This window comes from Dromaius novaehollandiae, chromosome 1, assembly GCF_036370855.1.
Source record: "Dromaius novaehollandiae isolate bDroNov1 chromosome 1, bDroNov1.hap1, whole genome shotgun sequence".
NCBI lineage: Eukaryota > Metazoa > Chordata > Aves > Casuariiformes > Dromaiidae > Dromaius > Dromaius novaehollandiae.
The window spans coordinates 198185327-198200888 of NC_088098.1; the positions used below are offsets into that span (position 1 = coordinate 198185327).

The following is a 15562-nucleotide window of genomic DNA, read 5'->3' on the forward strand; positions in this document are numbered from 1 at the left end:
GCGTTTGGGGCTTGGGGTTTTTTTTGTTTCTATTTTTGCCCCCCCCCCTCCTTTTTTGGGGAGGCAGGGACTTCCAGGCTTAACAAAAGAAACTTTGGAATTTAACTGTATAAATATTAGGAATTTCAATTCAACCTGTAATTCTGCATTTGTTATCCTATTCTATTTGTCATCCTGTTATATATGACCAGGACATGTGTATATATAATACAGAACTGAATTTGCAACAAAAGCGTAATGTGTTATGGTTACTAAGTAATTTTCCCTATTTCAGGAATTTTCTGATTAGTTTGGCCCTGTTTCTCTATGGTTTTCCCTGTGAGTCCCTAGGTCTGCATGTGGAGTTAGCAGGTAGATGAGGCAGTCAGGTTTTTCAGGAGTCTTGCTAAAACTTACTTTTGTCTCTGCATGTTTTGTCTTACTAATTGCCTTGAGTTGATATTGCTTAGTTTAAGATTGAAATTGCATCCCTATATGTACCTTTTTGTGGTACATAGATTATGTATTTTTTGTATGTATTTATTTTCTTTATGGCATGCCCCTTAGAACAATAAGTGTGTTCACTGTTTACTTCCAGAAGTTCCCAGCACATGGAACTACCGAAACATAAAATTTTGAGGCCACCCTTTGTTCTTACAATGTTGCTGTAGAAAAAATTTCCCACCTGATTTGTTTGTGGCCATTTGCTGCTCCTATTACTGACAAAATGATACATTGTCTGAGGGGTGTTATATAGGTCCCTAGGCAAGAGAGGTCTTCCTAGACTTAAGAGACTTAAACTGCTGCTTAACCTGAATACTGGAAGTTGCAGGGTATTTTATACGCTTAGATAAAACCAAACTTCATGATATAAAAATGCGTGGAACAAAGCTACTACAAATTACTTATGTTGTAGAATGTTTTGATCAAGATCTGTCTTTTTTTTATTTCAGTTGTCTGATGATACCAAGATTCTGGATCTTCAAAAGTCTCAAAATCAGATTTTTCTAAAGCTTCAGTCAGAAGGTTTGAAAGGAGGAGGTATGAAAAATACTTGTCTCTGTTTATGAATTGGAAGGTCAAAACATTTTCTAACACAATCTGGACTAAATTGAAATAATTACTTCCTATTTAAAGAAAAGTATTTTTTCTTATGTCATGAGGTATCCCTTCACTTGTTCTTTTCTTATCATTCAACTTCAGGTAAATTAATTTTTTTTAAGTGCTTTGGTGTTCCATTTTTAGTTTGTAATATAATGTATAGAAATTATAATGTCACCCTTTGGGATCAATAAATCTCATCTTGCAATAGAGTTAATAGCTGCCTTGTCTCATAGAAAATAAGCCGAATACTGGTAAACAAGGTTATTACTGAAAGGATATCTTTTCAGTAACTAAGGTGTAGAAAACTACCACTAGTGTAGAAAGTTTTTGAGTTCTTCTGCTTTTTTAGTCTTTGTTTGCTATTGATTATATTTAGCTAAATATTTCTTACAAGAATTGTAGGTATATCTGTTTGTATGATATATGAATTACTTTCAGAAATATTTTGATTAAATCTGTAATAATGATTCTGTTATTTGGTTGCTAGCATTAATATTCTTTTAACAGTAAGTTAATTGTTAAAGATAATGCTTAAGAATGAAATACAAACTTATAGGATGGTAAATACCACTAATTTAATATTAAGGAAAACAGAAAATTAAATGGACTTTTTTTTTTTTTTTAATCCAAACATTTTATCTGGTATTGTGGAAAATAGTATTTTTTTAACCTTAATAAACCACAGGTCTGTTGGCTGATAAGAGATGTCTCACTTTATCACTAGAAAATTATGTAAATCACCTTTTTTCCTACATTACTGAGGATTCTGTGGTGTTTTGTCTTGCATTTGGTTCCATAGTATACATATATATAGTGTGTTTTTGTATATGTATACTTGTTAAACATATATATATGCAAGGGAGAGAGGAATAATTATTTCACTAATAACTTTGAAAGGAAATGATAGGTGAGACAGTGGTAGCGTATATTTTCCTTTGTTGGGATTGTGTCATTAGTCTTTGAATGAAACACATGTTTTAGAATTTGAATTTGGGGGACTATTCTTTAGTCTGTTTGAAGTAGGATTCTGTTTGGCAAAGCTCGGTATTGTTTCATTCTGTGATAGACTGCCTTTCTCTTAGAGCTTAGGGTTAGCAGAATCAATGAGCCTCAGAAAGGTATTACCAAGGGTTATAAAATTCTGGTGCACATTTCCCTGCTCGGCTAAGCCAGGCCCAGCACTGTGATGTGTCAGGATGAGAGGTGTACACTAGAACCAAAGTATACTGTGCCAGTGAATAAGCTGTCACTAGGGATCATCACTGGCTGTAAAAACTTCAGAGCCACTGTTGCTATCCGATACAGTCCTGCTACTTAAAAAGTAGTCTTCTGACAAATAATTCCTACGTTTGAATAGCTAGTAGAAGGAATTGGGATATACCTCATGTAAAGCCTTAGCGCTAGAATTTTTCATCTACTGATGAAATGTCATGTTGACTTTAAATTTAAGAATGCTATCTATTTTTACAATTTTTTATATAGAAGGATTTATAAGCTAGTATTCTTACAGCTTATTTTAGAAGTGAGAGATTTCATAGTATCAGGCCTTGAGTTACTTTTAAAAAAATCTAAGTCTGCAGTACCCGTTTGGTGAGTATACTTTTAATTTAAAATTAAGCACGTAATAGAAGAATACATGTTTTTCTTTTTTCTGTTTTTAGGCCGTTTTGGACAAACAACTCCACCACTTGTTGACTTTCTTAAGGATATTTTAAGAAGATACCCAGAAGGAGGGCAGATTCTTAAGGTATACAATAAATAGTATTTTTAGAAGTAATTTAATAAGCATGGCATGCTACCATTACTTTAACACTTTCTAGAAAATCTTACAGTTGTACTTCATCAAATATTCTTTGGGGTACAGCAGATACATGTTACCATTTCTGTGTGCAAGGTAAAGTGATTTGTCAGTTGTTCTTTTTTTTGTGGTCTCTGAGTTCACTTATCACATATGCCGTTGTAATTTATAAGAAAATAAAGATAAAAGCAATTTTCCCTACTTTGGTTTTTTATTGACTATTGTACTTTATAATTATTTTATGTTATAATTAAACCAGAGACTTCATGATGTAGTTTATGTGAGCAGACCATCTAAAATGTTTATTTTGCTTACTACCACAGTGTTTATTTCTGCTGTAAGCTATGACAAAACCAAAGAATAGTATATGCAATTGAGTTATATTTCTTTCATTTCTGTCTAATTTAAAGTTGTTTACTTTTTTGGGAGATGGAGAGTGGCTCATCTTTGTGTGAGACTGACACAAGCTGAAGACTTTAATATAAGATTTTGCTATGGAATTTCTTGGTAGCTAAACCCGTATTTTTGGTGAACTATGATGATATCCCAAAGTTCCATCATTAGGTACAGGAAACTTTGGATGGCTTTTGGGGAGACAGGGATGACTATTCTTGGAGTGGCGTGGCATGAATAAGGAACCCATTAGTTTTGTAAGGGCAAAGAAATATGTTTAGCATAGAACATGATTCTGGTAACAAAATAAATGTTGTTGAACTTTCTAAAGTAGGATTAGTGTTCTTTAAAGTGTTTTATCACTGGTCCAGGAGACTTCAAAGTATGTAACAGTATGTCATGTTATGCTGTGATGCTCAGCATTAGAACACTCAAAGTTGCATGGACAACCCAAGGATGAAAATCACAGTGACCTAAACACGAAAAAAATCACAGTAATAGAACAGGGGACGGTTAGAATGGGATTCACCTTATTTTAGATTTACATAATCTGTGATTTTTTTTTTCAGATGTCTGAAATGTTCACTCAAAATTCCCTAAGTTCTGTAAGCAAAAAGAATGGTACATGTAGAAGGTGATTTGTCTGGTTTCTTGTTTTTTTTGTGTTAAAATGAGATTAATTGCAATCTGGAAGTGCTGGTTTTCCACTGAGTTTTTTGAGAAGCATCTGGAGTGATCAGTTCATATTTGGATGTTGAACTCTTCTCACCCTTAATGCTTTATAGGATTGAGGTTAGGGGATTCATTGTGTCAGTATATAGGAACTAATAGGATTTGGTACAGAGATTTTTTTTTATTTAATTTCCCCAGGCAAGCACTCTGGTCACTAAGTCACTATTTAAATCATGACAGATGATGATACTGCCTGCCATCATTTTAAAGGTTTTCTTTGCAACTATGGCACTCAAAATTGATTATGAATGCTTAAGATCTATCTTCAATTGTTTCAGCAGACTGCATCCTGATTATGTTCCTAGAAGCGTCCGTTTACAGGATGGTTGTGATGGATGCTTACATTTCACTGTGTATTTGCCAGTCTATAAGATGCATGTGAATCATAGAGGATTCAGAACTTCTTAACAAGTTAAACCCAATTTCTCTTCCCAACGTGAAGAAATAAGATAATGTCCTTAGAAGTCAGACAGGTAGATCTAGAAGTGTAAGTGTTTCTCTTTTTTATGCTTTACAATTTACAGTTTGCAGACTGTTAAGAAAGGAATACTAGCAGGTATTTTGCTAATATGTTATATTTGATTTCACTGTTGAGAATTCTTTAAATGTGAAAGCCAAAAAATGTGACTGCTGGATGTGCCATGGAATGAATGCAAGTCTCTGATTATATAGGTGGTCTCCAAACTTATTGTTTACTATTTCTAGAGGCTTTGGTTATCTTTTGGTGTTTCTTGCATGATTGTGGTCATTATTCTTTTAGAAGATTTGTATTTTTTTAAAGTTACATACCAACATATAGAAATTTTGTAAACACTTATTATTTATGCTGAACTGTGGATATTTTTCTTACTATCCCATCTTGCTTCAGAATGATGCAGATCTGACAATATACACAATTTGTTTTGGTTATTTACGTGATATGCCTTATAGACTGAATGTATTGTCATAAAGTGAGAAACTGGGAGGTTATAGTTTTGAAAGCAGGTGTTAGATAGCAATGAACTTAGTTTACTGTCAGCAATATATTAGAATGCAACCTAATCTGAAATGTCTGCTACTAGTTACATATTTTCATAGGGAGAGATTCATCTTTGTAGCAAATCTTTTTATTTCTATAAATAATTGAATGAAATTTATTTTGTATGAACAGTTTGGATATCACGTGATGTACCTACACAGCTTTTCAATTCAGCTCAGATACTTCCTGATGCCAAAATTTTTATTTTTACATGCATACAATTTTTTTTAAATATATATGTCTTCGGAGCCCTGGTGTATGTTTCATGATCCAATATAAATAGAACACTGTGGGAAGCTCTAATCCTGCAGGTATTTTAATCATTTTTCTGTGTCTACGGTGTATAGTGGTATTGATATAAATGGGACTAGACAAACATAGTTTATCAATGGTAATGTTTATGGAATTAGTTTATTGACATTCCAGCTATCAGAAGTTTCCGTGTCTGTCATCGTTACTGATTCTGTTTACAAGTATTTGTTTAACATGAGTCTCTTTCTGCTCTATGGGCTTTGACAGTTGAGTTCTGGTGATTCACCATTTATAAAGTTACTTTCAGAGCTGTTTTGCAGTCCTTTGTCAAAGAGGTGTTACAAGTGAGCGCACTGGCTCTTGAGCTGTTAGTTCGTACTCTGAAACATTAACTTAAATTGAATTCAGTTGATGTAAAGAAGAGTGCAGTGTATTGTCCCTTCAGGACTTTCTGCCACATCACTATCTTACAGTTGTTGTGTGGCCTTAACATTAAACTCCTATTATTTTTTTTCCTTCTACCAGACTTGTATTAATCTGATTTGAGATAATATAATTGCTGTTATAGAGTTTAATAATTTATTTCTAAACTTTATAAATACCGCTTGTGTGTGGTATTTGAACTCCAAATTCAAATCACTTTTATAATTAATATTTGCGTGAATGTTCCTTTTATAATGATGATGTCTACTTTCATTTGGGTAAATTGGATAAAATAGATTTGGTTGAAAAAATATGAAACCAATTACTTTTTTGCACAATTACTTAAAGTTGTTTTCTACTGCTTAAGTTGGGAAGCCATGACTACAATTTATACAACATTACTGCATTACTTCCCTCCCCTGCCCCCATTAGGAACTGATCCAGAATGCGGAAGATGCTGGTGCCACAGAGGTTAGGTTTTTATATGATGAAACTCAGTATGGAACAGAAAGTCTCTGGTCAAAGGACATGGCACAGTATCAGGGTAAGTATGCATTTTATTAATTTTGGCTGTTATCCTTCAGTATGCACGTGGCTCTGTGATTTCTCTGTTTGCTCTATAGACGTGATCATATAGGAATGACTGCAGTGCCACTTTCACCTAATTAGGTGGACATTTTGTTGTATTTTGATAATCTTTTTCCAAAGCCAGTGTCTCATATCAAAGGTCTTGCACTGTCTTCTTGCAGATTGTCTGTAGCAGCTTTCCAAGTGCCTCCAGTTAGTTCTGTGTGAGAAAGCCTGCACGTTCTACTTAATTCTAAGACACTTCTCCCATGGAGACTGTGTATCTTTTGGTTTATTTTGCTGGGTTCACTTGATATTCCAAAATACAAGAAAGGATTTTTAGTGGAACAAGTAAACAAGTTTTCATAAGCAAGACCTAAGATAAAAGAACACTTGGGATATTAGACAACCATTTTCAGATTTTTACATAATAACCCCATCTTTTGAGTCCTATCTCCAATTTCTAATCTAAACATGCTGTAGTGGACTGATGATCTAAGCCCCTTACACTTCAACTCCCTTCAGGCCATTATTTTCTTCCCCATCTCTTATTCTCTTGCTTTTATACCAAACTTGTCTTCATGATATCTTGTCTACTGCAAATGTAGTTTCTTGTAACTTTAATGTTTTTACATCAACTAATCTGTCTGTGTGATACAGGCCTGTAACATATTTATCAAGTATCAAAGAAATTAGCTTGCATAATTGTCCTAAAAGGTATTCAGCCTTGATTTGAACATTTCAACAATGGATAATCTACTAATTTGTTGCTCTAGCTTTTTCCAGCTGTTAATTTACCTCATTATTATGTCTTCTAATTTGAATTTCTGTCTTACTTTCTAGACACTGGTTATTGTAATAATTTGCTATGTATTATCTTCCCATGAGGGTATTAATAGACTGTGATTAGCATATATTATACCTTTTGAATTTTGAATTTATTATACTTTATTGATAAACCGAACAGATTGAGTTTCTTTCACCACAAGACATTTTATTTCAGAAGTTTTGTTGCTCTCTTCTGCCTTCTGTTCAGTTTCTCAAAACCATTCTTTTAAAATGTGAACACCAAAACCGGATACCACATTAGAATATCAACCTCATAAGTAGCATGTACAGAGATAAATCCATCTCCCTGCTTCAGCCCTTGCTGCTCCTCTGTTTATACATCCCTTTCAGCACCAAACATAATTTGATGTCAGTTTGAGTCATAGCTTCCCCATTAAATTTGCACATATATACTACTTAAAAAAAAAAAAAAACTTTCTCAGTTTTGTAAGTTCACTTTCTAGAAATTTTCAACAGTAGTTTTCTTTTGTCTTCCTTTTTACACTTGCCTGTTTATTTTAGGACCGGCATTTTATGCATACAATGATGCAATTTTCACCCCTGAGGATTGGCATGGTATTCAGGAAATAGCAAGGAGCAGGAAAAAGGATGATCCCCTGAAAGTTGGAAGATTTGGAATTGGCTTTAACTCAGTTTATCATATAACAGGTACTCTCAGTAGTTACTTTTAAATGACAGTATTGATGTTGTAAAGTGTTCAGTTATCTTACATATTCATCAAATGTGTAAGATTTGTAAGATCTGTAGTGCTTTTACGTTAGATACCTGACTAAAGTCTCTAAGATCCTTAAGGAGTGTTCAGATTTTTCTAAATTTTCTGGAAACTCAACAATGTGTCCTTTGGACTTCGAAAAATTATAGCCAAAAGATTAGAGGAAAATTGTGTCTTTTTGTATCATTGTTATGTACTTAGTCCCTTATACTGAAATGAACATTTCTCTAAGTTGTTATTTCAGTTGTGCATTGCAGCTCACATTATAGAGGTATATGATAGAAGGTAAGTAGGTAAGCAGAAGTATGTAAATTTATACTAGAGAGATACTTTTGTACAGTTTCTTTGCATAAGAAGTGATCATTCTTACCTAATGTTAAAAAGGATGCCCCATAATAGAAATATATACACATTTACTTCTAGAAAGAAATTTTTCTTAAAGCAAGGAGTACTTGAATATGTTGATAATAAGTGGTAACATATTCTTTCACAAACTGGTATATTAAATCTGGAAATCTGTTACTCTGATGGATTGTTTTACTACTGTATGGCAAAAAGAAGGCAAAGTAAATGGTGCTTACAGTCTACATAGTATTTTTAATAGCACAGGATGAGAGGCAAACCTTTGCTGAAATACCATTTTAACTTGTGCCTCCCATGACGTGAGCCTGTAAAGCACAAGATATCTTTTCACAATATTTTACGTAGCAGAGCATGAATAAAAGTTTTGTTAACAAGTTCAGTGGTTTGATGATTTTAGGAAATTTTACTTTTAAATGTACAAGCTTACTATTTGCAAACCTTAAAGATCTTCCAAGTAGGAATGTAGCCATGCTTTATATTACATCTTTAGTAATATTAGTGGGCTTTTTCTTGAAAACGTTGGAAAAATAAAAGTATGTAGTTGGAAAAATAATACTTTTCTTGCTCAGTATTTACTAGAATTCAAATATTTGTGTGGCTATTTATGTATTTAATTGAAGAATAGGGATTTGCTTGTTTCTTCTTAAGTACTGAATCACACGTTAGCAGATATACGTTGTCAGAACTATAATAGATTCATTGCAGTTTTGTAACGCTTTATTTTCTTGGCCTTATTAAATTCATTTTATAAGATTGTATTTGAAAAATATGTTATTTTAGGGTTATTAACATTTGTTGGGTTTGATTTATACAGATGTCCCTAGTATTTTCAGTGGTGACCAAATTGGAATGTTGGATCCCCATCAGACCCTTTTTGGACCTCATGAATCAGGCCAGTGTTGGAATCTAAAAGAAGATAGCAAGGAAATCAATGAACTTACAGACCAGTTTGCACCATTCATTGGTGTATTTGGCAGCACTAAGGAAACCTTTAAGAATGGAAACTTTCCTGGTACTTTTTTTCGTTTCCCACTTCGTCTGCAGCCTTCACAACTAAGCAGCAATGTTTATGACAAACAGAAGGTTTTGGAGCTATTTGAATCCTTCAGAGCAGATGCAGACACAGTGTTGCTCTTCTTGAAGAGTGTTCAGGATGTTTCGTTGCATGTTAGGGAGGCTGATGGAAGTGAGAGACTGATTTTTAGAGTAACTGCTAGTGAGAACAAAGCCTTGAAACATGAAAGACCCAATTCTATCACAATCTTAGGAACTGCAATAAATCAGTATTGTAAGGGCGTTCCAAGCAACAGCATAACATGTGTGACATACCATGTAAATATAATTCTAGAAGATGAGAGTGTTAAGGATGCACAGAAAACGTCTTGGTTGGTATGTAATTGTGTAGGCGGTCGAGGAATGTGTACTGAACTGGATTGTTTGGCTGATGACTTGAAATTTGTTCCTACTATTGGAATAGCCATGTCTTTGTCAACTAATGGGGAGGAAAAAGGAGCTGTAGCAGACTTTTCAGGAAGAGCATTTTGTTTTCTTCCTTTGCCTCCAGGTGAAGAAAGCAAAACTGGTCTCCCAGTTCATGTTAGTGGTTTCTTTGGTCTCACTGACAATAGAAGGAGTATCAAATGGCGAGAGCTGGATCAATGGAGAGATCCAGCAGCTTTGTGGAATGATCTTCTTGTGGTGAATGTAGTGCCAAAGGCATATACCACTCTTATTTTGGAAGCCATCAAACGAATGGAGACTGAGAAGAATTCAGATTTTCCCTTGTCAGCTGAAAGAATTTACAGTTTATGGCCTGATGAGAACAAAACCAGGGTACCCTGGAAACCAATTGTAGTACCTCTTTTTAAAGAGTTGCTCCAGAATGCAGTTATTTACTCAGTGAGTAATCAGTGGCTAAAGGTAGAACAGGTGCACTTTTCTGAAATGGATGAAAACTTGGAGTACTCGCAGTCTGTTCTCAACTACCTCCAGAATTCAGGGAAGCAAATTGCCAAGGTACCAACAAATATTGCTAGTGCATTACATCTTACTCTTTCTAGTGTGAAAGCTGTGAAAAAAGTGACTCCTGCTGTAGTACGGCAAGTACTAAGGAAATCTGGACACAGTGGACCTGCTGAAGAAAAGCTTCATCTCTTAGAGTTTGTGCTTTCTGATGGAGTCTACAGTGAGCTGATTGGATTGGAGCTTTTGCCATTACAGAATGGAAATTTTATTCCATTTTCCTCGTCCGTGTCAGAACAGGATATAGTTTACATAACCTCAGAAGATTTTCCAAGGTAAACTTACAATATTAAGTATTGTGGGCTTTTTTTTCCCCCCAGTTTAAATATTGTTAAAGAACTTCAACCAGTCACTTGCTTATTGGCCAAACAAGATGACATGCAGCAACCTATAGTATAATAGAATAATGCATAGATATAACTCAGTTTTCTGTATATATGTATGTATTTGTGTGTGTATGTCTCAATACATTTGAGAAGTTTGACAGCTACTTAACCAGTATAAAGAATCATTTGACTTCAAAGGCATACCTCAGGTTTTATTTCAGATCAGCTTTCATTCAAGCTTTATAAGTAAGAGGAGGTTAAAATTATGCATACTAGGAAGTATATTATGATACAAAGTGTTATTAAACTTAAAGCTTGAGATGACTTTAGGCTTTAACAGTGCTTTTAGTTGCAGTAAATACCATAGTACTAAACACTTCTTTAGTTTCAATAAATACTTTACACTGGCACAACATGGAAAGAAGTGGGCCTGTCTTCTTTTGCCTTCTACTCCCCCTTTGGTCTTTCCTGTCCCCCTGCAATTAATTTCTATTTTTTCCTTGCATATTTTTCAGCTGCATGAGTGTTCCAATTTGGTTCACCTTTCAGCTGCAAAAAAACTTGTGCTGACACAGGGGAGAGGATAGGAAAGAGCAGAATAGGAGGAGTAAGTGACCATGCACTAGGGGAAAGTATGACTGCTTCTTTTGATGTCTCTATTGTCTTATGAATGTTTAAAACACTTCTAAAATATGGACCCTTCTCCAAGTAATCTCTTAGAGGTCAGTATAATAATACAAAAAATATTACCATGATGAGAATAGCAGCTTTTCATTGTCACAGGCCTGTTTCAAAGCAATCATAAGCTATTTTTTGGTAATTTATGATACCAGTATATCTCATTCTGTTCATATTCTGTTGATAATGGACTTAGTTTGGTTAGTCTTGTAAAACTGATACAGAAGTGTGTTATACCAAGCATAAATCTATTTGCTAACCTCTATTGTGGTAATACAGAAATTTGAAATAGTGATGCTTTACTTTATTGTTGCCTACAGAAATATTTTTAATTCTGATGTTACAAATCTGATAAATTACTTACATTGCTAGATATTTTAAAGACACTTGTGACTTAAGAGTTTTTCTGCTTGCATGTTCAAATTTGGAAGCTTGCTTAAAAGACTTAAATAAGTGTGTGTGTGTGTGTGTGTGTGTGTGTTTGTTTCCCCCCCCCATTAATACATACTTGTGAAAGAACTAGTAAGATTCTGTTTGGCCTATGTATAGTTGACGTGCCTGCTGTCAAAATTTAGCTGGATAGTTACTGGTGGATTTCTTACCAGAAGACCAGAATTATGAAAAACTTTAAGGGCTAAGGTAAAGAAAGGGGAAAGGAAGGACAGGATGAAACTGACTCTTAGTTGCAGTAGTCTTAATCACTGTCTGACTTTTGGAATTCGGGGATCCGTTTGAAGTCCTGAAATCACATATTCCATGTCTTTATGCTTTCCAGTAGAGTCTTTAAGAGACATAGAACCCTGGTTGCTATTTTACAATTATTTTTTTTCTAGAGTATAAATAAATGAAAATAATTTTCTAATCCCAGTGTTTCTATGAAGAGAAAATTTGTTTAAACTTGCTTTGAAAAGAAGGGTAGTTGGAAAACTTAGTTTCTTACTATTGTGTGTTTCTAAATGCATCATTTTCTTATTATAAGAAAGAGTCCTCTGAAAGCTGTATTCTGCATATATAAGCAACTATTTTATATGGATTGCTCTACCATGTCAGTAATTGCTGTGTAGAAGTGAACTGGCTGCTTTGCTAAAATCCTTTCTTTTTGTGTGTGTTGTTCTTTTTTTCTTTAATGGTGTGTTAGATCACTCTTTCCTGGCCTTGAAGGAAGGTTACTTTCTGACGACCTGAAGCCTGAGGTTCTAGCTGCCTTGAAAGAGGCTGCCAAAAGCCGAGGTAATAAGTCTTTTGTATTCTCTTATTTGTAGTGAAACAAGTTGCTAGTGGTTGGACAGACTAGAGTTTTAAATACAAGTTTAAAGCAAGATCTGATTTGAAATTGTATTCACATAAGTAGGTTGGTCATCTCAAAAACATTAAGATATGAGAATCTATATTCTTTCACAATTTGAACTGGATGAAAAATTAAAATGGTAAATGAACAAAAAGGCAAAGGGAAGAGCTGAAGGCTATAGATTTATGATAAAGGAGTAGATACTCACTTAGTAAGGCATGTCTTCAAGATTCAGAAATTTTGTGCAAATAGTATTAGTCCTCTGAAGACAGTCTGCGTAATTCTATCTTGTATATATATTTTTTGCATATGCAATAACTATGTCATGTTTTTGGTTAGTGTGGATTACCCCTTATCTCATGACTGGAAGTAATCACATCAATGCATTTTTTTTTTTTTTTTTTAAATCAGATGAGACCATTTTAATCATCTAGCCTGAGCATACCATAGACCATACACTTTCACGAAGTGTTTCCTGAGTCTTAATTCATACCTTATGGTTGAGTCAAAGTAAATTTACTGAAAGACCTCCAATATCGATTAAAAGACTTAGTGAAAATTAATTTGCTTCATCTGTAGATAAGATGCTTCTACATTTAACTTACTTCAGAGTTGAGATTTTCTGCCTCTTTTCTAGTGAGAATTTGTCTATGTTTAACTCTCTGTCCTTGCATTTCTTTATACATTTGATTGGTAAGTTCGAAGTCTCTGTCTCAGAAGTCTTTTCACTTGAATAAAGACAATTTGAAACAAGTCACACTTCAACTTTTTTTTTTAATAGTGTGAGTGTATGGTGAGCTGTTTTACTCTTCAATGTCTAGAAGATATGCCTTTCAGTGGAAACATTCCTGTTTCCCTTTTTAAATTGTCCAATTTATCAAATTTCTTTTTTAGACTGAAGATATTAGAGTACTGGGCATCATTGACTTGATTTGCTTTTCTTGATAAACTTCATCATTGTCTTTTCAGTGGCAGTCTCTTTCTTCAGCCTGTGTTCTCACTTTTTTTTCCCCTTCCAATCCTTCGTATCTTTTCTGTTTGTTTATTATTCTGTCCCTTGAGTTGGGAACATACTTCATGCTTCATGGTTCAATTGTTGCTTGATTATCAAAAATAATATAAAAATAAGATAATTCTGAGGCAAATAACATAAATGTTAAAACCATGGCAAAAATCTGTAAAAAGATTGAAAGAATTGGAATGGTGCGTTTCACAGAGCAAACTATGCAAATATTTAAAATAATATAAATAGTATAGAAGATACAAAACCATTGCTGGGACTTTCATTGAATAGGAAGACCAGCAAGTTTGAAATTATATAAAGAAAAATTTTCCTCTAAAAACAGAATTGCCAAAGCCTTATTGCCATATTATGGGAGGTAGGGTGCTCTAGCTATTCCTAGCTGCAGTAGGATAATCTTGTTTTAATTTCCTCATTGCCTAACTTTCTCCCAATACCATTTCTCATTTATTTTGTTCTGTTGTAATACAGGCTACAAACTGTTGGGTGGAGGGACTACTTTAAATCATGTATCCCAACAGTGAATATTCTTAATCTGTGATAGAACCATAGAGAGCTACTATTATGCAAATAATAATTGCTGAGACTTTAAAAGAAATAGAGATCAGGACAGCCACAGTGAGATTAGATGGGTAAAAATTTGTGTGGCAAACAGGGATTTTAGCTTGGAAGGAACACCAGTTCCTTGTGCCTGTTTGTAGCAAAGAACTCCAGTTCCTTGTGATGGGACCTAAACTGACTTTTGAGATGGACTGACCTAGACAGTTTTCTGCAAGTGAACTTGACGAAGTCCAAAAACACGTTTTAAAGAAGAAAAGAAAAGAAAAACGACCTTTAACAGGTTATAAGATATATTCTATCTTAAACAGAGAAAAAACAGAGGTGACTAAGACAAAGTAAAAATTACATGTTCATTAACTAGTCTCTTGCTGAGTCGTTTTAGGACACACCTTCACTTCCAGGCTTGGTCTCCAAATTGCAGCAGATTGTGCAGTTCCACTAGTTCCTAGGAAGGTTTTTTGGTTCTATTTGAGGTCTGGTTTTCTGTTCTCTCTCCTCTAAGTTTCTTTGAATTGCATTCTCTCAGAGACTTGTTCCTGGTTAGTGGTATGTCTCTCATTGTTTAGAAGAATATACATATTTGTACATGAATAATATGGCAGGTATAATTCTTCTAAAAATGCCTGAGGACTTTTAGATAATTCTTGGTAACTTTGTAGTGTGCTGTGTTATTTATTCTGCCTCTTTCTAAATTATTCTTCTAAGATTTTGCTTGGTTGTAAAGTATAGCTACAGTACTTAAAAAGTTATATGTTATTATAAGCATTGAATATTAGTGTTCTTTTTGGGGGAGGATTTGAAGTCTCACCTGTCAAGAACTTTACTTACATAATTCCAGAAATTATATCAGATATATTCCTGATAGAATTCCAGGGATGGAATTTTTTTTATTGTGTTGTACGAAAAGAACCAACTCATTTTTCTCTCATAAAATGTGTACTGCATTTTTATTGCAAAAGAAAATGTTAATAATTCTTTCTATATATACTGTATTAATGTGTAACTCACTAAGTGTTAAATGTTTTCTAAAAACGGATTTGATTATGTTCTAGCCCAACAGCTTCTCTGGGGATTTTCAGGTATGGTTATTGACTGAAGATGTACTGGATTGGATTGGAGCTTGGTATTTGTGTGAATTGGGTGATTCGCTAGTCTCATTATCTCAGCTTTCTTGGAAACAAAACTTGCCAAAAGATAGCTACCCAAGATAATTATGAAAAGAGTTCTAAATACAGTTGAGGGGGAAAGATGCTTATCAATGAAAAAACATTGCAGTTAACACAGGGAAAATGATTAACTTTTTCATTACTTTATTTATATATATTTTTAATCCATCTTGTAGGTGTGTTTCTAGGGTTTTAGGATCATCCGCATAGGTTTTAGAACAGTATTTTTAAAGTTCCATGCTTAAATAATGGGCATAATAATAATTAACTTAGTTTTAGGTATATTCTTTTCTTGCTGACTCACTGCTCC

General features: G+C 34.0%; 1 protein-coding gene across 7 annotated transcripts in view; it reads left to right on the forward strand.

Moving 5' to 3' along the window:
- The window catches only part of SACS (sacsin molecular chaperone), a 102663-nt gene that overhangs the window by 73066 nt on the left and 14035 nt on the right, over positions 1 to 15562 (forward strand). For 5 of the 7 annotated variants that reach the window (XM_064505005.1, XM_026108819.2, XM_064505006.1 and 2 more), the window contains 7 exons: positions 933 to 1020; positions 2745 to 2830; positions 6132 to 6243; positions 7617 to 7763; positions 9005 to 10487; positions 12355 to 12446; positions 15139 to 15165. In XM_064505005.1, coding sequence (XP_064361075.1) covers positions 933 to 1020; positions 2745 to 2830; positions 6132 to 6243; positions 7617 to 7763; positions 9005 to 10487; positions 12355 to 12446; positions 15139 to 15165 — 2035 coding nt within the window. Of the gene's footprint in view, positions 1 to 932; positions 1021 to 2744; positions 2831 to 4294; positions 4494 to 6131; positions 6244 to 7616; positions 7764 to 9004; positions 10488 to 12354; positions 12447 to 15138; positions 15166 to 15562 lie in introns of those variants that run through there. The other 2 variants (XM_064505008.1, XM_026108823.2) reach the window with 2 other exon arrangements.